The sequence below is a fragment of the Oncorhynchus keta genome, chromosome 3, assembly GCF_023373465.1.
Source record: "Oncorhynchus keta strain PuntledgeMale-10-30-2019 chromosome 3, Oket_V2, whole genome shotgun sequence".
Lineage (NCBI taxonomy): Eukaryota > Metazoa > Chordata > Actinopteri > Salmoniformes > Salmonidae > Oncorhynchus > Oncorhynchus keta.
The window spans coordinates 16,729,023-16,752,063 of NC_068423.1; the positions used below are offsets into that span (position 1 = coordinate 16,729,023).

Sequence of the window (23,041 nt, forward strand, 5' to 3'; positions counted from 1 at the left end):
CAGACCTACCTACTGGTTATGGACAATTTGCTGTTTTTGTATTTGTCAGGTCGGTTTCCTCAAGGACAAAGACACCATTTCCATATAAAAAATAATAAAACAAAAGCACTATAGTAAATACTACAGCATACTACAGTCATGTCTGCAAAAACACTACAGGGAACACTACAGTATATAAATATAGTAATACCACAGTATTTATACCATAGTAAACTATTGTATTTGTTCATGTGGAGTTGTTGGTTACCAGAGCCACAAAGTGGGTGGGGGAAATTTTGCACAGCCTTAGGCAGCATGGAGCAGCAGAGTAACCACTTCTGAATCTGCAATGGTCCGGTCTGAAACAACTACTCAGTGCTGGACCAGGGATGGGATGGTCCACGATAGGAGCTACTGGATTGAACTCTTGCTTCCTTCAGGGCAGTCTGCCCATGTGAAAAAACATAAACTACAGAGAAACCATGCTTTTCCCTTTTCCCCATCCAATTGGAGCGCTCTTGAAAGCAATATCCATGCATGGAACATACTGTATTTCCTGAGTTGGCGAGCTGAAGGGCCTGAGTTTCTGTACTCTATTTTGAGCAATAGAAAGTTTAGGTCAGTGGACAGCTTAACAATAAGTGTTTTATGAATGGTGCAATTTGCCATTCCTGCTTACGTTTTGTAAATGAATCAAACAAGCATTTGGAATTGAGATGTAGGTGTCGCATTTTAGTTGAACTGGCATCACTCATACTAATACAGAAATGAGAGATCGGAGTCTTGGCAGGCCCTGCTAAGGACCTGCTGACAGTGTAAAACGTTACATCTTACAAACAGCCAATCACAGCATGTGCTCCTGCCAGGTGTATATACAGAACCAGTCAAAAGTTTGGACACACCGACTCACACCTACTCAGGTTAAATAATAAAAAAATATATATTTTTAAACGAACACTAGCAAAGACATAAAAACTATGAAATAACAGATGGAATCATGTAGTAACCAAAAAAGTGTTAAACAAATCAAAATATATTTTATATTTGAGATTCTTCAAAGTAGCCAACCTCTGGCTTTATGACAGCTTTGCACACTCTTGGCATTCTCTCAACCAGCTTCAAGGCAAAGGGTGGCTACTTTGAAGAATGAGTAGGTGTGTCCAAACCTTTGACTGGTACTGTAAATACAAACCATGTTTATCATTCACTAGAGTTCGCCAATAAACCTCTGCTTTTCTGGGCAACTCTACCTGTGTGTTTTCTCAGCTGTACATGACCCTACAGTACCTCCACTGGTCAGAATGTTGCCCACTGACAGTCAGCATTTTTCAGACACAGAGAGACTCATCACTCTGCTTCCTGGTTGAGTAGAGACCTGAACCACAAGGAGCAACAGTTATAAAGCCTCCAGACAACCTACTGGCCAACAACTTCCTTCAAAGAGCTCTCTTCCAGTGCAGGGTTTGCAACACCCCTTGTGGTTAGGATACATTACAGCTGGCACAGATTGCATCCCAAGTGGCACCCTTTTCCCTTTATAGTGCACTACTTTTGACCAGGACCCATAGGACCCAGTTCAAACTGTATAGGGAATAGGGTTCTATTTGGGACACAACCTCATACTGCCAAGTGATGTGAAAGTGCATGAATCATATTACTATAATTGTGTCCCTTGTACCTCGACAGACCAATACCTGTCTCAGTGGAAGAAGCAAGTGTCCAAGACTACTATTTTACCGGATTTGGTCAACGGGCAGAGCATTTAGCATGGTTTGGGTTAAAACAGGCTGCGTGCCTAACAGATCATCTCTGAAGTGGCTTTCTTCTTTGCTATCAAAGCTACCTCACTTAGACAAGTCCTCCTGGATACTTTTAATCAGACAAGAAGTATGATGTTTACGTGTGATAACGAGCACCATGGTGACTGTCTGGCAGGGGATCAGACTGCAGCGAAGGCCAGGGCAAAGGTCACAAAGATGGGCAAGCTGAGGCCCCTCACTTTAAACACCTGCACACAGAGGGAAGAGGTACAGAAGTTCAGATAGTAGACCCCTCTAAATACAACATAAATGCAATGCCCTGTTAGCTAGTATCCAAGTCAAACCTTGTGAAGTTTCTTTATTTAAGCTACATTTTCCCCCCAGAAATAGCAATTTACTTGTATCCAGCGAATGTGAAAAATCACAACATTGCAATTCTCATATCATTAAAGTACTAGACCCTATCTCCTGTCCTGAAATCACACAGCCACCATTCCCTCCTCCCTGTTCCTGCATCAATCCGTCCTCAACCTTCCATACCTGGCTCTTGCAGGTGCGCTTGGTCAGGCCAAACTCCTGGTTGATGGGACCACTGTTGAACTCCTGCCACTGGCCGTGCACATGGGCCTGCACATTGATCTGATAGGACAAGGCCCGCTCTGTCATCATACTGAAAGGATGCCTCTCACACGCCCGCACAGACATGGCAGGGTCCCAGTGTCTCAGTCTCTGCAGTGGATACACAGGTACACAGCCATTCACCCGTCAGTCTCTGCAGTGGTTTACATTTACATTACATTTAAGTCATTTAGCAGACGCTCTTATCCAGAGAGACTTACAAATTGGTGCATACACCTTATGACATCCAGTGGAACAGCCACTTGCATCTAAATCTTATTTGGGGGGGGGGGAGAAGGTGAGAAGGATTACTTACCCTTACTTACCCTATCCTAGGTATTCCTTAAAGAGGTGGGGTTTCAGGTGTCTCCGGAAGGTGGTGATTGACTCCGCTGTCCTGGCGTCGTGAGGGAGTTTGTTCCACCATTGGGGGGCCAGAGCAGCGAACAGTTTTGACTGGGCTGAGCGGGAACTGTACTTCCTCAGTGGTAGGGAGGCGAGCAGGCCAGAGGTGGATGAACGCAGTGCCCTTGTTTGGGTGTAGGGCCTGATCAGAGCCTGGAGGTACTGAGGTGCCGTTCCCCTCACAGCTCCGTAGGCGAGCACCATGGTCTTGTAGCGGATGCGAGCTTCAACTGGAAGCCAGTGGAGAGAGCGGAGGAGCGGGGTGACGTGAGAGAACTTGGGAAGGTTGAACACCAGAAGGGCTGCGGCGTTCTGGATGAGTTGTAGGGGTTTAATGGCACAGGCAGGGAGCCCAGCCAACAGTGAGTTGCAGTAATCAAGACGGGAGATGACAAGTGCCTGGATTAGGACCTGCGCCGCTTCCTGAGTGAGGCAGGGTCGTACTCTGCGGATGTTGTAGAGCATGAACCTACAGGAACGGGACACCGCCTTGATGTTAGTTGAGAACGTCAGGGTGTTGTCCAGGATCACGCCAAGGTTCTTAGCGCTCTGGGAGGAGGACACAATGGAGTTGTCAACCGTGATGGCGAGATCATGGAACGGGCAGTCCTTCCCGGGAGGAAGAGGAGCTCCGTCTTGCTGAGGTTCAGCTTGAGGTGGTGATCCGTCATCCACACTGATATGTCTGCCAGACATGCAGAGATGCGATTCGCCACCTGGTCATCAGAAGGGGGAAAGGAGAAGATTAATTGTGTGTCGTCTGCATAGCAATGATAGGAGAGACCATGTGAGGTTATGACAGAGCCAAGTGACTTGGTGTATAGCGAGAATAAGAGAGGGCCTAGAACAGAGCCCTGGGGGACACCAGTGGTGAGAGCGCGTGGTGAGGAGACAGATTCTCGCCACGCCACCTGGTAGGAGCGACCTGTCAGGTAGGACGCAATCCAAGCGTGGGCCGCGCCGGAGATGCCCAACTCGGAGAGGGTGGAGAGGAGGATCTGATGGTTCACAGTATCGAAGGCAGCCGATAGGTCTAGAAGGATGAGAGCAGAGGAGAGAGAGTTAGCTTTAGCAGTGCGGAGCGCCTCCGTGATACAGAGAAGAGCAGTCTCAGTTGAATGACTAGTCTTGAAACCTGACTGATTTGGATCAAGAAGGTCATTCTGAGAGAGATAGCGGTAGAGCTGGCCAAGGACGGCACGCTCAAGAGTTTTGGAGAGAAAAGAGAGAAGGGATACTGGTCTGTAGTTGTTGACATCGGAGGGATCGAGTGTAGGTTTTTTCAGAAGGGGTGCAACTCTCGCTCTCTTGAAGACGGGAGGGACGTAGCCAGCGGTCAGGGATGAGTTGATGAGCGAGGTGAGGTAAGGGAGAAGGTCTCCGGAAATGGTCTGGAGAAGAGAGGAGGGGATAGGGTCAAGCGGGCAGGTTGTTGGGCGGCCGGCCGTCACAAGACGCGAGATTTCATCTGGAGAGAGAGGGGAGAAAGAGGTCAGAGCATAGGGTAGGGCAGTGTGAGCAGAACCAGCGGTGTCGTTTGACTTAGCAAACGAGGATCGGATGTCGTCGACCTTCTTTTCAAAATGGTTGACGAAGTCATCTGCAGAGAGGAGGGGGGGGATTCAGGAGGGAGGAGAAGGTGGCAAAGAGCTTCCTAGGGTTAGAGGCAGATGCTTGGAATTTAGAATGGTAGAAAGTGGCTTTAGCAGCAGAGACAGAGGAGGAAAATGTAGAGAGGAGGGAGTGAAAGGATGCCAGGTCCGCAGGAGGCGAGTTTTCCTCCATTTCCGCTCGGCTGCCCGGAGCCCTGTTCTGTGAGCTCGCAATGAGTCGTCGAGCCACGGAGCGGGAGGGAGGACCGAGCCGGCCTGGAGGATAGGGGACATAGAGAGTCAAAGGATGCAGTAAGGGAGGAGAGGAGGGTTGAGGAGGCAGAATCAGGAGATAGGTTGGAGAAAGTTTGAGCAGAGGGAAGAGATGATAGGATGGAAGAGGAGAGAGTAGCGGGGGAGAGAGAGCGAAGGTTGGGACGGCGCGATACCATCCGAGTAGGGGCAGTGTGGGAAGTGTTGGATGAGAGCGAGAGGGAAAAGGATACAAGGTAGTGGTCGGAGACTTGGAGGGGAGTTGCAATGAGGTTAGTGGAAGAACAGCATCTAGTAAAGATGAGGTCAAGCGTATTGCCTGCCTTGTGAGTAGGGGGAAGGTGAGAGGGTGAGGTCAAAAGAGGAGAGGAGTGGAAAGAAGGAGGCAGAGAGGAATGAGTCAAAGGTAGACGTGGGGAGGTTAAAGTCGCCCAGAACTGTGAGAGGTGAGCCGTCCTCAGGAAAGGAGCTTATCAAGGCATCAAGCTCATTGATGAACTCTCCGAGGGAACCTGGAGGGCGATAAATGATAAGGATGTTAAGCTTGAAAGGGCTGGTAACTGTGACAGCATGGAATTCAAAGGAGGCAATAGACAGATGGGTAAGGGGAGAAAGAGAGAAAGACCACTTGGGAGAGATGAGGATCCCGGTGCCACCACCCCGCTGACCAGAAGCTCTCGGGGTGTGCGAGAACACGTGGGCGGACGAGGAGAGAGCAGTAGGAGTAGCAGTGTTATCTGTGGTGATCCATGTTTCCGTCAGTGCCAAGAAGTCAAGGGACTGGAGGGAGGCATAGGCTGAGATGAACTCTGCCTTGTTGGCCGCAGATCGGCAGTTCCAGAGGCTACCGGAGACCTGGAACTCCACGTGGGTCGTACGCGCTGGGACCACCAGATTAGGGTGGTCGCGGCCACGCGGTGTGGAGCGTTTGTATGGTCTGTGCAGAGAGGAGAGAACAGGGATAGACAGACACATAGTTGACAGGCTACAGAAAAGGCTACGCTAATGCAAGGAGATTGGAATGACAAGTGGACTACACGTCTCGAATTACTGGTGTAATGTATCTGCTGGTTATTACTTATAACCCTGCCAGAGGAGGCTGGTGGGATGAGCTATAGGAGGATGGGATCATTGTAATGGCTGGAATGGAATTAATGGAAAGGAGTCAAATGTGGTTTCCATTCCTTATAATGTAATCTATTCCAGTCTTTACAATGAGCCCATCCTCCTATAGCTCCTCCCACCAGCCTCCTCTGAACCGTTCCATAGGCACTCAAGAGCAAATGTCCCGATTTGAGATGCAGCGTTGATGCACCCTGACCTGCAGAGAGAAGCCATGTGAGTCCAGCTCTCCCATGCTGGCTGCTTTAAGCAGGAAGTAGAAGCCATACAGTCCAATGGTTCGCGTGCAGTATTGAGGCTCCTGTAGGACGACACCAAGACAATATCGCCAATGACTAACACAACTGATTCCTTTTCAACTTGCACCATTTTGCAGTTACAGAGTTAAGTGAGATGGCTTACCCTCTCAATGACCATGCCGAAGCGCACTGCTTGTTGGGAGAAATCTGTTACTTGCATGTCTCCTCCACTGTGGAGCTGGGATGGGGGCGAACGAGGGAGAAAAAGGGCTAAGTCCAGGAGCAGATTGTCAAACAGTATGTTTGACCAATGATCCTCTTATATTCTTAGGTGTGCCTGTCTACATGAACTCACAGTGTAGTAGTGCTTGGAGAAGATGAGGAGCAGCCAGGACTGAGGAAAGACATGGATCTGCTGCATCTCCTCTAGATGGGCTCCTGGAGGGGGGTCAAAGGTTAGGGTTCGCCATCAAGCAAACACTCACTCGCCAAAATATCACTCACATTTAACCTTTCACTCTAACTGTCACGTTCTGACCTTTATTTTCTGTGTTTTGTATTTAGTTAGTATGGTCAGGGCGTGAGTTGGGTGGGCAGTCTATGTTTGTTTTTCTATGTTTTGGTTATTTCTATGTTTCGGCCTAGTATGGTTCTCAATCAGAGGCAGGTGTCATTAGTTGTCTTTGATTGAGAATCATACTTAGGTAGCCTGGGTTTCACTGTGTGTTTGTGGGTGATTGTTCCTGTCTCTGTGTGTGCACCAGATAGGACTGTTTTTGAGTTTTCACATTTCTTTTTTTTTGTTAGTTTGTTCATGTGTACCTTTACGCATTAAAAAAGTACCATGGACAATTAACACGCCGCGTATTGGTCCTCTGATCCGTTTCGCCTCTCCTCTTCGGAAGAAGAGGAGGAAATTCATTACACTAACACAAATGAATTCCTAACAATTCAAAAGTAACTACGTGAAAACAGTTAATACCTAAACATAATCATAACCAATGATAATCTATTGCAACTCGTCTGAGATGCATTTAATTTTAACGAATACAATCAGTTCCTCAAGTCAATAAAAACGGAAAAGACATCTGCAGTTTCAGAATGAATCAGATTCCATCTAAGCAAAGGATGAAAACGTGTTATTTGCTTGGGAACATGCCCACTTGGCCCAGGGTGTGTACTGTGTATGATTTGATCAGTTCTGCTTATCAGAATCATACTGGTTAGAGTCACATTGCGTGGTTCTTTAATATCAAACAGTTTTTTAAACTGGCTGCTCTCCTATGGACCGCTGGTCTTCTGGCAACAGGCAGCAACACATTTTATGTGTCTCCAGCTGCATGATGGTTCGGACACGGGTGCCAGAGTGATGTAGTCACATACCGAGGCCACGGCCAACAGGTCTGGCTTTAGTTTAGAGTCCTTCCCCTTTACACCATTGCAACATAGTAATGATGAACACATTGTACTATGAAAGGCCTTGTGTACATGAACTAATGCACAAACTTAACAAATAAACATAACAATAGCAAAACAGACTTGATGTTTTCTAGGTTTTAGTGTTATGTCATCGAGCTTTGAAAGGTCGATGGACTTAGCGTTGTCACTCACGCTGAGTGATGCCATGTAAGCGAAGCGCCCGGAAGAGAACGGTGAACCTCTGTCCCACAGGCTGTTCCAAGAAGACGCCAGCCCTTGGCCAACTGGAGTAAGAGAGTGAGAGAGCGTGAGAGAGATAAATAACGAGAGATAAGCTTGTGGGGCAGTGTTGTTATATGTCTACCAGAATCAATGTTCAAACAAACAGGCCTAACATGTTACTCACGGACAGTAGTCTACGAATTCCCTCCACGACATACAATTTAACTTACGCCTGATGACTACCACCTTGAGCTCTGTGTGATCAGTACCTGGAGAAGAAGGTCATAATGAACCGATGAGAGGGAAGGATCTGAGCTGCAGGGTTGAACTGTAGGAATACCCAGTATAGCACTGTCTTCAGGAGCTGGTACTCACAGGCAGCAAAGACCCTGGAGAAGGCGATTAAAAACCAACATTGTGAGTTATGACTAGAATAGGGTGTTGTTTAAGTTGGACCTTACTCTAGCAGCTACCTGGGTGAACTTAGGGTCTTGTGGAGGAGTTCAAAGGGTAAGTCTCTCAGGTAGATGAAACATGTCAACTCAGTCACCAGGTAAAGCTCCAACCAGCGCTCACACGCTCTCTGAAGACTGGTCTCCTTAAACTGAACCACACGGAAAAATAGGCAAACACACACACACACACAAAAACATATACCATCATGCAAAACGTCACATAGACAAACGTGGATGGACATATTCAGACAGCAGTGCATGTATGTGTTTGAGGTGATTTGGCTCCCCCTAGTGTATATTTTTGAGCAGTAACTTTTAGTACTACTTCACACACCTATAGCTAGTGCAGCTTACCTTGCAGGACACGCCATGAAAGATACACACAGTGGAGGAGCTGATCTTATTTATCATCTCTGTTAGGCACCTGTCAATCACAGACATATTGTCTGTCACCTCATAATAAACTTCTGCTTTATTTACGATACACCCACATGAAAACATACTATGTATACTATGGTAGGAATAATGTAGTGTTTTTGTGGACTTTACTGTAGTGTTTACAGTTTGCTATAAGAAACACAATATATGGTCTTTACTTGGCTTGTAGGTTTCTCACTTACGGGTGGCACAAATTGGGATATGAGGGAAGGGAATGGGTATATGCCAGTTAAATACTGTAGTATTTACTATAGTGGACTATAATATTTTTGCTGAAATTTCAGTGTTTTTTTGTGGATAATACTGTAGTATTTACAATAGTATTCTACAGTATACTATAAAATTCAATAGTAAGTACTGAACAAGGGATACTACAGTGTGTAGTATAGTACTCTACAGTATACTACAGTTTACTACAGAATTCTATAGTAAGTAGTGTAGTATCCTATTGTAAACTGTAGTGTTTTTTTTATGTGGGCACCCAGGGTGACTAAGTGACCGGGTGCGAATCTTGTAAGGGTGTTGGTGATTTCAAGCTTACAGTACATTCAGGACAAGCTGAGGAAATACGGCCAATGTCGACATGGATTCATCTCATTCAAACCCATCCCCACCCAGTTTCATGGACATGAATCAACCACTTCAACTGGGCCAAATTAGGTCCCACAAGAGATGGGCGTGTATTCTGGAGGCATCATAGTATCACAAGTTATCCAATGTGACATACATGTATACAAGCAGGGAAAAGTGAATTGCTGTTCCTCCTTGACCTTGTTTTTGTTGAAAAGAGGATTAACCCGTTTTGGCTGAGGGATGGCCTGTTGTTGCACGCCACAGCATTGTTTTACAACACAGTGATCCTCCCAACGGTGTTGCTGGACAGTGTTGCGTAGCAACGTTCAAACATGGAACTTGGTGACCCACAGGGGTGCACGTACTTGTTCTAACCCAGCACTAGCATTACAGATTCAACTACTCATCAAGCACTTGATTAGTTCAATCAGGTGTGTTAGTGTTACAAATATGCACTCCTATGGGTTCCCCAGGACTAGTAGTGCGGTGTGGTAGTTCGGCTCACCTCTGGAAAAGGTGTGGCAGGCCCAGCAGGGCGGCGGTAGAGAGCACCCCCTCTCCCCAGTGTTCAGGACATGCCTCTGGGTTATAGAGGGTCCTGAGGGCAAAGGAGAGGGCTGGGGGAAACCACAGGGTTAACAGTCTGACCATTAATTTCATTCATCAGCCGTGAGTATACATTATGAGCGATATGGGTACATGAACTGTCATTGAACCAAATGTACTGTTTGTCAATGGGAATTAGGATTTACTTATTGGTCCCCGATGGGGAAATTTGTCTTGGATGTATGTCATGGGTGTATGATTCTTGTAGCTACCCTCTTTGGTGACGGTGGCTTCTTTCACAGAGAGTTGGAGGACGAGGGGGCCTGCGGGTTTCTTCCCATTCTGTTTGTCTCTGCTGGAGTTGCTGCTGCCAGGTCGGCTGTATGCCTTGTCTTTCCCATTCTTACCACTTCCTGATCCATGCAAGAAGAGGCACATGCTACAACTACTGTACTTCTGAAGTAATCAGATTACATACAGTTGAAGTCAGAGGTTTACATACATCTTAGCCAAATAAATTTAAACTCAGTTTTTCACAATTCCTGACATTTAATCATTGTAAAAATTCCCTGTCTTAGGTCAGTTAGGATCACCACTTTATTTTAAGAATGTGAAATGTCAGAATAATAGTAGAGAGAATGATTTATTTCAGCTTCTATTTCTTTCATCACATTCCGAGTGGATCAGAAGTTTACATACACTCAATTAGTATTTGGTAGCATTGCCTTTCAATTGTTTAACTTGGGTCAAACATTTTGGGTAGCCTTCCACAAGCTTCCCACAATAAGTTGGGTGAATTTTGGCCCATTCCTCCTGACAGAGCTGGTGTAACTGAGTCAGGTTTGTAGGCCTCCTTGCTCGGACACACTTTTTCAGTTCTGCCCACATATTTTCTATAGGATTGAGATCAGGACTTTGTGATGGCCACTCCAATACCTTGACTTTGTTGTCCCTAAGCCATTTTGCCACAACTTTGGAAGTATGATTGGGGTCATTGTCCATTTGGAAGACCCAGCTTTAACTTCCTGACTGATGTCTTGAGATGTTACTTTAATATATCCACATACTTTTCCTTCCTCATGATGCCATCTATTTTGTGAAGTGCACCAGTCCCTCCTGCAGCTAAGCACCCCACAACATGATGCTGCCACTCCCGTGCTTCACGGTTGGGATGGTGTTCTTCAGCTTGCAAGCCTCCCCTTTTTCCCTCCAAACATAACGAAGGTCATTATTCCTGAGAAGTATAACAGCTGCATGATCACATGGTGTTTATACTTGCGTACTATTGTTTGTACAGATTAACATGGTACCTTTGTGCGTTTAGAAGTTGCTCCCAAGGATGAACCAGACTTGTGGAGGTCTACCATTTTTTTCTGAGGTCTTGGCTGATTTATTTTGATTTTCCCACCATGTCAAGCAAAGAGGCAATGAGTTTGAAGGTACGCCTTGAAATACATCCACAGGTACTCCTCCAATTGACTCAAATTATGTCTATTAGCCTATCAGAAGCTTCTAAAGCCATGACATCGTTTTCTGGAATTTCCCAACCTTTTTTCAAAAGGCATGGTCAAGTTAGTGTAAACTTCTGACTCACTGGAATTGTGATACAGTGAGTTATAAGTGAAATAATCTGTCTGTAAACAATTGTTGGAAAAATTACTTGTGTCATGCACAAACTAGATGTCCTAACTGACATGAAAAAACTATAGTTTGTTAACAAGAAATTTGTGGAGTGGTTAAAAAACAAGATATTTACAGAACTGTACACAAAGACACACTTAAAGATACACCTAAGATGCAAATATAGCAATGATAAGGCAGTGAGAAAAAGAAAAACATCAAGAAAACATCAACTACACAACACTTGAAAGGACCAATTTATTGGTTTTATTTACTGAATGAGAAAAATTAGACCTATATGCCGGGGGAGAACACAATAATCTAATCACATACTGTATGTCTTTGCGGAAGGGACTAATGGAAACCAGCTGTCTGAATTACGGATTGTCTCTATAAAACATTATATAGAGGTGTTAATTCCTCACAAATTTCCTAAAAATGGCGTCAGAGGACAAGCATTTGGCACTAACTTCTGTGAATAGGGCCAACCCAGCTAGCACATTTTGTTCTGAGAACCATATGTTTCTTAGAGCTTGGTGAGAGCGTGGTTGTCCTATAGTTATTTTGCATACAACCTTCCCACAACGTTCTAGGAATGGTGCAGGTTAGTTGCTTGGCTTTGGAACATTGTCAGCACATTTAAGGAACTTGACAAAAAATATGTTATTTTCTTGGTATTTCATTACTTAACAGAACGTTTACTAAACGTTCAAACATGGTGACATTTAATTTCAATTTTGGTAATGTTCTAGGAACGTTTGCCAACTGATTTGACATTGAGAATGTTCTCAAAAGTTCCAGAGAACGTTAAGAAACATTTACATTTACATTTAAGTCATTTAGCAGACGCTCTTATCCAGAGCGACTTACAAATTGGACCAATGTTTCTAACATTTCCTACAAGTTTCCTCACAAGATCTAAGGGCCCGGGGCTGGGTTTCTACTAAGCTAACATATGGAATTGTTTTAAGAAGGTCATACCAACGATCATTTAGCTATTTGATTTGGGATTTATTGACCCCTGTAAGTATCAAAAATATATATATATTTTAAAGTATTTCATAATCTCTTAAAATCCAATGGGAAGAGGATTTAGGTGAGCAACTTTCAGATGAAATTTGGCAGAATATGCTTCAGAGAACACATTCTTCATCTATTTGTCTACCAGAGATTTTAAAAAAAATATGAATTGGCTGCATTGGTCAAAGGCAAAATTATCCAAGATTAGATCAGAAATAGATCCCACGTGTGACCAACGTAAGCAGGCTCCTGCTACTTTATTGCACATGTTTTGGACAAAAGTGACGGATTTCTGGATATCCATTTTTTTGACGTTTTCTAATTTAGTGGAGGCCTATAAACCATCTGCTTTTTTTTTTCATTACTCGGAGTGGCACCACAGGAGGCCCCTCTAAACAGTTCTGTGGGCAACATACTGACATGTACTAACTACTCTCCTAGCTAGACTTCTTATACGATTTAAGTGAAAAGATAGGTTTCCTACTACTTTTAACCATTGGATAAAGGAAGTTATGCAACATCTCAAACTAGACAAAATGCACTACTCCGTTAGGAGATCTGCAATTACATTTGATAATATCTGGCAACCTTTCCTATCCTTTGTAGAAGACATGGACCCAGTTAGACATGGAGGACATAAACCAACTCAAGTTAGAATTTGTATCACTATTTTTACTCTTCTTTAATTTTTGTTTGATTATATTTGAGTTTTTTATGTTATTTGATTATATTATAAAAATTATATTTAAATTATTGGGGTGGGGCTCTGTTGGAGAATGGGGGGGTTTAGGGTGGGTTTGATCTGGTAGGGGATCTGTGTGTGTTCTGTTGGCGCAAGGGGGGTTAGGGTGGGTTTGATTTGGTAGGGGATCTGTGTGTATTCTGTCCTCTACCTGTTCTGTTTGTATGATCTGTATTATCATAAAAAATGCCAAATAAAAATACCTTTGAGAAAAAGAAAAAAAACACAAAATACGTATTGCTATTAGCCCAAAGAAATGCATTGAATAACATATTCATGAATATTAATTGATTTTCATGTTGCACGGAAACCGACTCTAAGTGTTAAAGTCATGTTCTCAAATTGTTCTAAGAACTATAAGAAAACTTTCCATAAAATCACAAGAAAACGTTAGTAACGTTCAGAGAACGTTCTAACACCATGCCCACAACGGGCGCGTGCGTGCGATCACATGCGCCATCGTGCACAAATTGATTTTGTCCCCCCACACCAAACGCGATCACGACACGCAGGTTGAAATATCAAAACAAACTCTGAACAAATTATATTAATTTGGGGACAGGTCGAAAAGCAATAAACATTTATGGCAATTTAGCTAGCTAGCTTGCAGTTGCTAGCTAATTTGTCCTATTTAGCTAGCTTGCTGTTGCTAGTCAATTTGTCCTAGGATATACACATTGAGTTGTTATTTTACCTGAAATGCACAAGGTCCTCTACTCCAACAAATAATCCACACATAAAACGGTCAACTGAATAGTTTCTAGTCATCTCTCCTCCTTCCAGGCTTTTTCTTCTTTGGACTTTATACGGCGAATGGCATCTAACTTTCATAATGTGCTTGCCTACGGAGCTGTGAGGGGAACGGCACCTCAGTACCTCCAGGCTCTGATCAGGCCCTACACCCAAACAAGGGCACTGCGTTCATCCACCTCTGGCCTGCTCGCCTCCCTACCACTGAGGAAGTACAGTTCCCGCTCAGCCCAGTCAAAACTGTTCGCTGCTCTGGCCCCCCAATGGTGGAACAAACTCCCCCACGACGCCAGGACAGCGGAGTCAATCACCACCTTCCAGGGAGACACCTGAAACCCCACCTCTTTAAGGAATACCTAGGATAGGATAAAGTAATCCTTCTCCCCCCCACCCCCCTTAAAAGATTTAGATGCACTATTGTAAAGTGGCTGTTCCACTGGATGTCATAAGGTGAATGCACCAATTTGTAAGTCGCTCTGGATAAGAGCGTCTGCTAAATGACTTAAATGTAAATGTAATAATGAGGTGATTTACCACAACTGACCGACCGACCTCAGTTCATCTTTCAGTTACCCATGTGGGTATAACCAATGAGGAGATGGCACGTGGGTACATGCTTCTATAAACCAATGAGAAGATGGGAGAGGGACTTGCACCGCGTTCAGCGTTACAAATAGAACTGACTTCTATTTTAGCGCTTGGCAACACAGACACTTGTTGGCGCGCGTGAGCAGTGTGGGTGCAATGATTGAATAACATGTATGTGTACATTTATTCCGCAACGCACGCGACGTGGGCGGTGTGGTCAGAATCTAAGAATGTTATTTTAAAACATATACATTATGTTCTCAGCATCAACAAAACACGATCCTCTTTCTTTGTTTCGTGTGTTCAGCTCCATTTGGTGACACAGTGGACTCCATGGATAGAGGACAGTAGATTATAGGTTTGAATCTCACTGATGCCGTGTCACAATGAAAAAAATACATGTGTTTGTGTAATTAATGCCAAAAGAAAATGATTCCTATGTGTCATATCTGTACTTGGAGTTACCCCAAAATAAGCTAGCAGTGTTAGTAAAAGTCTTCTTGAAACAGTCCACAAAAGTTTTAAGGAAGTTATTAAAAAACTACAAATAACCTATAAGTTCCATTCTCAGAACATTCATAAAACCTCCCAGGACAACTTTCAAAGGAACCTGAGTAAAATGTTCTCAGAACCTCCATGCAACTTAAAATAAACATTCACAGAACAGACAACATTTTCACTTCAGGTCTCAGAACGTTTAAAAAAAACATTCAGTTTTTCCGGTGAGGAAACTTATGGATTCGTTCCTAGATCCAATGGGAAACGGAAAATGTACGTTTCCACAACTTCCAAGGAGCCAAATGTGCTAGCTGGGAAGTCTGTCTCCCACAACACATAAGACCAGAGAGAGGATGCAGAGACATTAGGGTTGTAATACTCTTATCTCCAGGACACAGCACAGATAACGCTAAAAAGTATAGCAAAGTCAGTAAGAGATGCAGAGATACTGTAATCAGATCAGAACTCTGGCCTCTGGGAGACACATTTAAGAAGCGCACCTGCTCTGTCCTGAAGGCTCCTTGCCCTCTGCTGTTTGGTTGACATGTAGAGGTTGCTTAGGGTGCCTGACTTGGTGAGATTAGGGCAGTGCAGCTCCCACTGGCTTCCCAGGCACTCCAGCACCACGTCTGACAACAAACAGACAACACACTGAGCCAGGCAAGTTTTTGCTTTTGTTGTTGTTGACGTTACGTATGCTGACAGCTCCCACTGCTACGGTATCGTGACCTTTCATGGCACGTTTTTTAACTGGGGGTCGCCAACCTTTCAGTGACACAGCACCCTCCAAGCATTTTGTTACTTTACTTTAAAAATGGTACATTACATATTTCACCTTATTAAAAAGAGCAAGAGGGGAGAATATAAATGGAAACAGCATTCATGGAGAGAGAGAGAGAAAGAGAGAGAGGGAAAGAGAGAGAGACAGAGAAAGAGGGAGAGACGGAGAGAGAGAGAGACAGAGCTGCATTTCCTGACAAAATGTTTTTTTTAAATGGTTTAAATTGAGTGTCATTTCCCCAAATTTGAACCCCTTATTCAAGGTTTCAAAGACCTCTCTGGTGAGAATAGGCTACCCGTCCTGTTGGGGGAGAACGCAGAGAGCTGTGGGTTGGCAGCGCACTACATTGCTGCCTGCCATGAGATGAGGGACAGTGTCTGACAGACCAACCAACCTGCAACATGTCCTCTACGCTTCTAGTTATTGTTCAATGTATGGTTAGTTTGACCCTTGATTATTGTTGTTACTGTTGTCACATTGACAAGATTGATTATTATTATTTTAATTATGTTAATATTGTAAATCTCCAAAGTAAGCTTTGACAATTAGTACATTGTTACATCATGCCAATAAAGCATATTTAATTGAAAATTGAGAGAGAGAGAGAGAGAGAGAAAGAGGGGGGAGAAAGAGGGAGAGACAAAGACAGAGAGCGAGAGAGCAAGAGAGAAAGGCATACAGAGGGAGAAGAAGAGGGAGAGAAAGTGTGAGAGAGAGAGAGAGAGAGAGAGAGAGAGAGAGAGAGAGAGAGAGAGAAGAGAGAGAGAGAATGAGAGAGAGAATGAGAGTGAGAGACACAAAGAGAGAGAGAAACAGATGGACAGGCGCGAAGAAAAACCTGGTTGGTTGTAATGGACAACACTGCGGGACAGGAGGTAGAACAGGTCCTCTGGTGTAGCCTTGCTGGGATGACCTGGCACACTACATAACAAATACACACAAAAACACATCATCCTAAGCACATAAATCAAAAACTCAAATGGTAAACACATAACTCATGGAAAATCATCTAACTCTTGTCAGCAACTTGAAAAGGCAAACTAACACAAGGTGAGCCCTTCAGAACACAACCATTTTGTCCCAATCAGAAGTCACCCCTCCCGTCCAGCCCAAACGCTCCCAGCGTGACCATCTCACCAACTCTACAGGTGGGTCTGCCCCCTTTATGGTGGCCATTGTGCTCCACACAAAAGCAGACCAAATGAAAGATAATCATGTTCCAATGTGGCATGCAGCCTGCTCCACACTGGTTGCATGCGGCTGGCAGCAGGCCCCAAATGTCCGATCAACTGTCCTCCCTCTGTCTCTCCTTCTCTATGGTTGTCAGTGTGTGCCCTTGCGGGCCTGGCAGCCTACCAGCGTCTGGGGCTTCTGGGCAGGCTGGTGCTCGCTAGGAGGGTAAGCCGTGGCAGGGGGGGCTCATCATGAGTGCAGGGCTGTGGAGAGTCAGCTGGAAAACAAACAGACGGGAGAGGGGTGAGGAGAGGGGTGATACACAAGGGGGGTTTGGACTCAACAGTAGACACATACGACTCTGTGACAGTAACAATGGCAGACTTTCACGATAAGTTTGGAGGTGTAATGATGGATTGGCATTGAAATTGTTGTGATACTGTAAACGCCCCCCCAAATGATCCGTGTTGAATAAAAACCTCTCGTGTTCAACTTGACTCTGCATTTTGCATCCCAATGTAACCTTTACAAAGTATTCATAATAGTTTCGTTTATCGGCGATTGTTTTCCCCTGTGACTCTCCTCTGCTCTCACAGATGCACACAGCGTATCTGGAAGATGTCAAAGGCCTAATTGTCTCTGGGATGGCACTGCCAGTCTAGTTGGAAACCGGCTGCTGTCAGATCTCTCCAGGTGCCAATCTCCCCATAACTTTGCCAGTTTCTCAACACCAGGTTGGCGTGGTTGGCATCAATTGGGTCTAGCACCCCTCCTGGTAGGCAAGGCTCTTGGTTGGGTCACACTGACATTGGCACTGTGGACACAGCATGCCACGTACAGATTTCGGCTGGCTTAGAGCTCTGTGGTAACATTGGAGGAGTACCTCTTGAAGAACCAAGGCCCTCTGCCAACCTCAACTAATCTTAATACTGTTAATACTGTACCCTTCAAGACCTTTATCTTAGGATAATAAACTTCTGTCAAACTGTAGCACATAGGTCGCGCACACACACACACACACACCTGTCCTTATGGTCCTGAGTGATGTGTTGAGGGCCACTCTCATAGTTCTCTCAGCTTGTGCTTGCCCCAGCAGATCACTGCCAAGGGGGTGGCGCAGCTGCCAGCGGTTGGTGTGGCCTGCCTGTGTCCTTTGACGGCCATGTGAGGAGGCAGACAGCTGGACACAAATAGTAACCAGTCAAAATAACAAGATAAGATAGAAAATATAACCATATGGTTAAGATAGAAATGTTTGGTACACATTCATGCTCATCTTATCCCTATAGTCCCTTCGTGCACCAGCTCATGCAGCTCTCAGGTAAAGACTGATTACTATAAATCATTGGTTGCCTGTCAGGATTAGGACATTTACGACGTATCTCTAACCTACTCAATTTGACACAGCAATAATCGTGGTTCTGTTCTAGTCCTTCAACTACCCTGCTAGAAGTAAAATAAAAATGTCGAACTATCAGTACTGGGGAGTATAACTCCACATGTCTCTCTCACCATTCTCTCTAGGGACAAATCGCCTCGGAATGCCTTGACCGGAGCCTTCAACACTGATCTATGCACATCAAGATCGGGAATGTGCATTTAGCAAAGTGTCGTTAATAACGGTTAATCACAGAGTTAAGTATTTTTATGTCTTCTGACTTACACGGGCGGAAAGCCAGACGTCACACCCCTATGAAATATAGGGTTTCCGAAGATTTTTCCAATAGAGTTGCCCGAGCTGCATCCACCTCTGTTCATAGGCAATATATGTGTCATCGTCGCCACACGGGATCCCCTCTCACACCAAAGACAGAAAAGGGACCATTTGGAAAGTGTGACTCTGTTGGCAAAAAACTGTCAAAATCTTTCATTCGAAATAGAATCAAGATGTTCTAAAAGTGACAGGTGATTAATTATTACGCACACACGGTCCGATTCCTTGACCATTGAAATTGATCTTTACTGCCATATTATCATAGGGACCACGTCTAGGCTAATATCCGTTTCCCAGAAGTACAATTATAGCGGAAATTGTCACTTCGCCGTTAAGAAGTGAATCTGTACAAGATATATTACGTCTATTCCTATACGTTAGGCCCCACATTAAAAAGCATTTCCCAGTAGATGTCAATGAATTAATTTTACTCTCAATTGAAAGTCACAATCTATGTGCCCAAAAACCCCAGTCAGTCCAGAAATTAATTGAGTGAGAGATATTATGTCCAAGTCAATCACCGCTGTGTATCAATTAATTTGAAAATAACATAATTACCAACTAGCGGGATCTTCGTCAAGTCAATCAGAATAGAAGTGCACAAATACCCAAATTCACACCAAATTACATTTAACGTTACATGCATGATGTGTGTGGATACAATACAACTTCACACATCAGATGGAGGCAATACTCTCATATGTAGGCTACATGTAGCCAGCCTCTTAGCTCCAGGTCTCCCACATCGAAGAGGCTACGGAATCACAGAATATCTTTACTTTATGACTCCCTGATAAAATAAAGGTTAACCAACATCTACTGTTATAACTCGGTCCGGGTGAAGGTTGCCGAGTGCTGATTCAAGTAAATTCCACGATGTACTTCCCATCAACGGAAGCACATAGTGGAGTTCAGTTTAGTCAGCAAGGTGCACGGGACTCTACAACAGCAAATATTGTAAATACAGTAAACATGTATTTCATGTACGAAGTACTGTAAGTACATCGTTAGAGTTGAGTTTAGTCAGCGCCTTCCATGGGGAACCTACAACAGTAAATATTTACGTTGAAAACGTACCCGCCCACATGACCATCAACCAGACATTCAAAAAATGACATTGACTTTTTGACTACATTTTTTTCTGATGAATGATGCTCCTATGAGGTATCTGGTGAGCGTGTTCTGATCGGAGGCATAATTTCATGCAACTGGTCCATCAAACTGTGCCTTCAAACTTTCGCTTATTTGATGGCGACCTAGACTTTTCTAGGACAGGTTAAGACATTTTCAACAAGCCTACAGAATGGAAGGGGAGACCAGGGTTGGTTGTCACACGTTTTACTCTTGTGTGTATTTCTCAGCACCAGTATATCTTACAGGACTCGTTTCAATATTAGGAGAAAGACCAAGGTATTGGGTTGAAATGGGGATAATTTTTATCCTCTTGTCTTATCCCAACATAGAGTTATGTTGGGGGGGGGGGGCAGTGGCACGGTTTCCCCCTACTGCGGATTCCATCTTTATCAAAGAAAATACCAATATGGGAAAAATGTATGGTGGGAAAACGATTGGAACCATTTCGCTGTTTTATGGGTATTGCTGTGGAAAATTCCATCGAAAGATTAAGACAGAGACAATTGAATGATATAATAGAAACATCCTTAATACAAGCAGTAGCAGGGGAGACCCACCTCTGATTTCACAGGGAAGAACTCAAAGAATAAAGGGTTATATGTCCCTTATACAGTGGGAGGTAATAATACAATCACACTTTCAATAGAAGCTACCGTTCCGGAACACAATGGCCTTGTGTTAGGTTGCAGACATACCAGGAGTCTATGAAAGGCATAAGATCACAGTCCAACACAGAACATATTCCTTGGGAAGTTACAACAGCTCACCCCAAATTCTGCCTCCACAATTCCCACTTTGATGCCATGGAAACCGTAGGCATCATCATACATAACATACAGTATCTGAGCTGTCCCGACAGAATTGAAAACCTTCTGATTGATGGGAAATTGGCATTTTACACAGAAAGGGTGGTCTGAATGAAACTCCGAAAAGGTCATTTAATAATAACAATCCAGGGAAAAGGGAGGTTCGTAGGGATCGGGGTCATTTAGATGGCAGTAGGCACTATCATCTCCAATAGGGCAATTTGGATTCCCAATAAAGGGTGAATCAGTGGTGAGATCCGCCAGGTCATTCAAGTTGACTTCGGTGGTCATGACCATCTGGTTGGGAAGAGATTCTGCTGTTTCACACAATCTCCTCACCAAGGTCATCAGGCATGAGAACAGGCAGAGTGATAGCATAAGAACTCCAACCAGGCCTAGGAGACCTTGCAACACGAGAGTTCCAATGTGCCCCAGTCTAGTTCTCACCCATGCAAACAGATCCCAACCCCACTCAATATCTCGCTTGTTTACAGTAGCTACCACCTGCCTGATAGTTGCCACAGACTTAGCAACCCCAATGGAGGAATCTGGGATGTAAATACAACACTCTGTCCCCACCACCGCACAATCCTCCCCCTTATCCGTTTGGAGAATATCCAAAGCCAATCTATTTTGTAAGACCATGATATGTGTAGCTACAAGTTCAGCAGTTAATGCTTTCAATTCAGTGGCAGTAACATTACCCAATCTTTCTACTTCATTGGCTAGTTCTCAAATGGAATCAAGCACAGTTGTCATGCCATCATTTGAAGTAATGCAGAGAAAACCTGTTTTGTGGGGCCAGCTACAAGGGTTCTCCTTATACAAATGAGAAAAGGGTGATTTTGGGGACTGGGGCAGCACTCACAAATCCCAGGGTAAGCAGAGTTTCCCTTCTTCCCTACTTCACCTTCCAACAGGACAATGACCCTAAGCACACAGCCAAGACAAGGCACGAGTGGCTTTGGGACAAGTCTCTGAATGTCTTATAGTGGCCCAGCCAGAGCATGGGCTTGAACCCGATCGAACATCTCTGGAGAGACCTGAAAATAGCTGTGCAGCAACGCTCCCCATCCAACCTGACAGAGCTTGAAATGATCTGCAGAGAAGAATGGGAGAAACTCCCCAAATACAGGTGTGCCAAGCTTGTAGCGTCATACCCAAGAAGACTCGAGGCTGTAATCGCTGACAAAGGTGCTTCAACAAAGTACTGAGTAAATGGTCTGAATACTTATGTAAATGTGATATGAGTTGTTTTTAAAAATAAATTAGCAAACATTTCTAAAAACCTATTTTTGGTTTGTTATTATGGGGTACTGTGTGTAGATTGATGAGAGAGAAAAAAAACGTAATACATTTTATAATAAGGCTGTAACATAACAAAATGTCACAGTCCAACACAGAACATATCCCTTGAGTAGTTACAACAGCTCACGTATGACTCATACTGTGATACTCTAATAATTGTATAACTATCCCAAGATTTACCACAGCCTGTCCTTTCCATTTGGAGAACATTAAGCTTGGTGGGCAGGACAAGCAAGGAGGTGGGCAGAGCCAAGCACGAGCTAGCAAGATCGTATTGGTGCGTTCTAGCATGTATTTGCATATTTCCGTTAGGGAACACCTACTATGTGAAGTGCAATTACCCAATTCACCCTTGCACTCCTTCTAAACAAAACCCTTTTTAGAAACTTTGGCAAATGGTCAAGTCTGCAAAATGTCATCCACTCTGTTCATAACAGATTATTTGTTTTGGACACGGAAAACTGTATTGAGATCAAATAATTCATTGATGAGAAAATATGCTGAATATCGGCCCAGTTCCGTCTCACTCCAGTTCCACTCTCACTCCAACCGAATGCTTCAGCTTTATCCATTGTGTGAAATAATTTTCTCCTTGTTCTATCTGTGCTATTACCACATGGTTTGTTAAAGAAGAATGGTAGAAAGTGTAAGAAGAGGGAGCGGAAGACTGGAGGAGAAATGAAAGTGTGTAAGGGGTGCGTAACTGGTGGCAGGGAAGTCAAACGCAGGAGAGCAGAACTTGGTGAATAGCTGGAGCAGTTTAATATATAAAACTAACGGCATACAAAACAACAAACACATGGGTACAAAACCCGTAGCGCACCAGTAACACATAGCATGAGTACTTACAAATAAACAATTCCCGACAAGGACATCGGGGGAAATATACAACATGTAATTAGGGAATTGAAACCAGGTGTGTGTGAAAACAAGACAAAACAAATGGAACATGAAAACTGGATTGGAGTTGGCTAGAAGACCGGTGATCGACCTCCGAACAAGGAGAGGAAGCGACTTCGGCAGAGGTCGTGACAGTACCCCCTCTTGACGCGCGGCTCCAGCAGCGTGCCGACACCGGTCTCGGTGACGACCCGGAGGGCGAGGTGCAGGGTGATACGTAAGGAGACGGTGGAAATCCCGCAGCATAGAAGGGTTCAACACGTCCTCCTCCAGAACCCAGCATCTCTCTTCCGGACCGTACCCCTCCCAGTCCACGAGGTACTGAAGGCCCCTCGCCCGACGTCTCGAATCCAGGATGGATCGAAC

At 44.3% G+C, this 23,041-nt stretch overlaps 1 protein-coding gene across 2 annotated transcripts; it reads right to left on the bottom strand.

Annotated features, from left to right (window-relative positions):
- btbd16 (BTB (POZ) domain containing 16) lies at nt 1–18,783 on the bottom strand. 2 transcript variants are annotated; one of them, XM_052491335.1, is made up of 17 exons: nt 18,477–18,783; nt 18,326–18,383; nt 17,837–17,993; nt 16,997–17,090; nt 16,479–16,561; nt 15,360–15,488; nt 9,914–10,054; nt 9,601–9,712; nt 8,439–8,508; nt 8,103–8,233; nt 7,899–8,018; nt 7,600–7,691; nt 6,344–6,426; nt 6,152–6,226; nt 5,949–6,050; nt 2,280–2,468; nt 1–1,987 (listed from the first exon to the last, which is right to left on the bottom strand). In XM_052491335.1, the coding sequence occupies exons 1-17, from the start codon at nt 18,587–18,589 to the stop codon at nt 1,919–1,921; spliced, it is 1,818 nt and encodes a 605-aa protein (XP_052347295.1). In that variant the 5' UTR covers nt 18,590–18,783; the 3' UTR covers nt 1–1,918. The 2 variants fall into 2 exon arrangements, with proteins under 2 accessions (XP_052347295.1, XP_052347299.1); XM_052491339.1 differs by lacking the exons at nt 1–1,987; nt 2,280–2,468 and adding an exon at nt 4,967–5,564.
- Nucleotides 18,784–23,041: the final 4,258 nt, after the last annotated feature.

Bases quoted from the DNA above. Each gene is read 5' to 3' on its own strand.
- btbd16 (XM_052491335.1), bottom strand. From the start codon at position 18,589: ATGACACATATATTGCCTATGAACAGAGGTGGATGCAGCTCGGGCAAC. The intron at 18,384-18,476 runs GTAAGTCAGAAG...TGATGTGCATAG, and splicing joins ACGTCTGGCTTTCCGCCCGT to ATCAGTGTTGAAGGCTCCGG. The intron at 9,713-9,913 runs GTAGCTACAAGA...GGTTTCCCCCAG, and splicing joins AGCCACCGTCACCAAAGAGG to CCCTCTCCTTTGCCCTCAGG.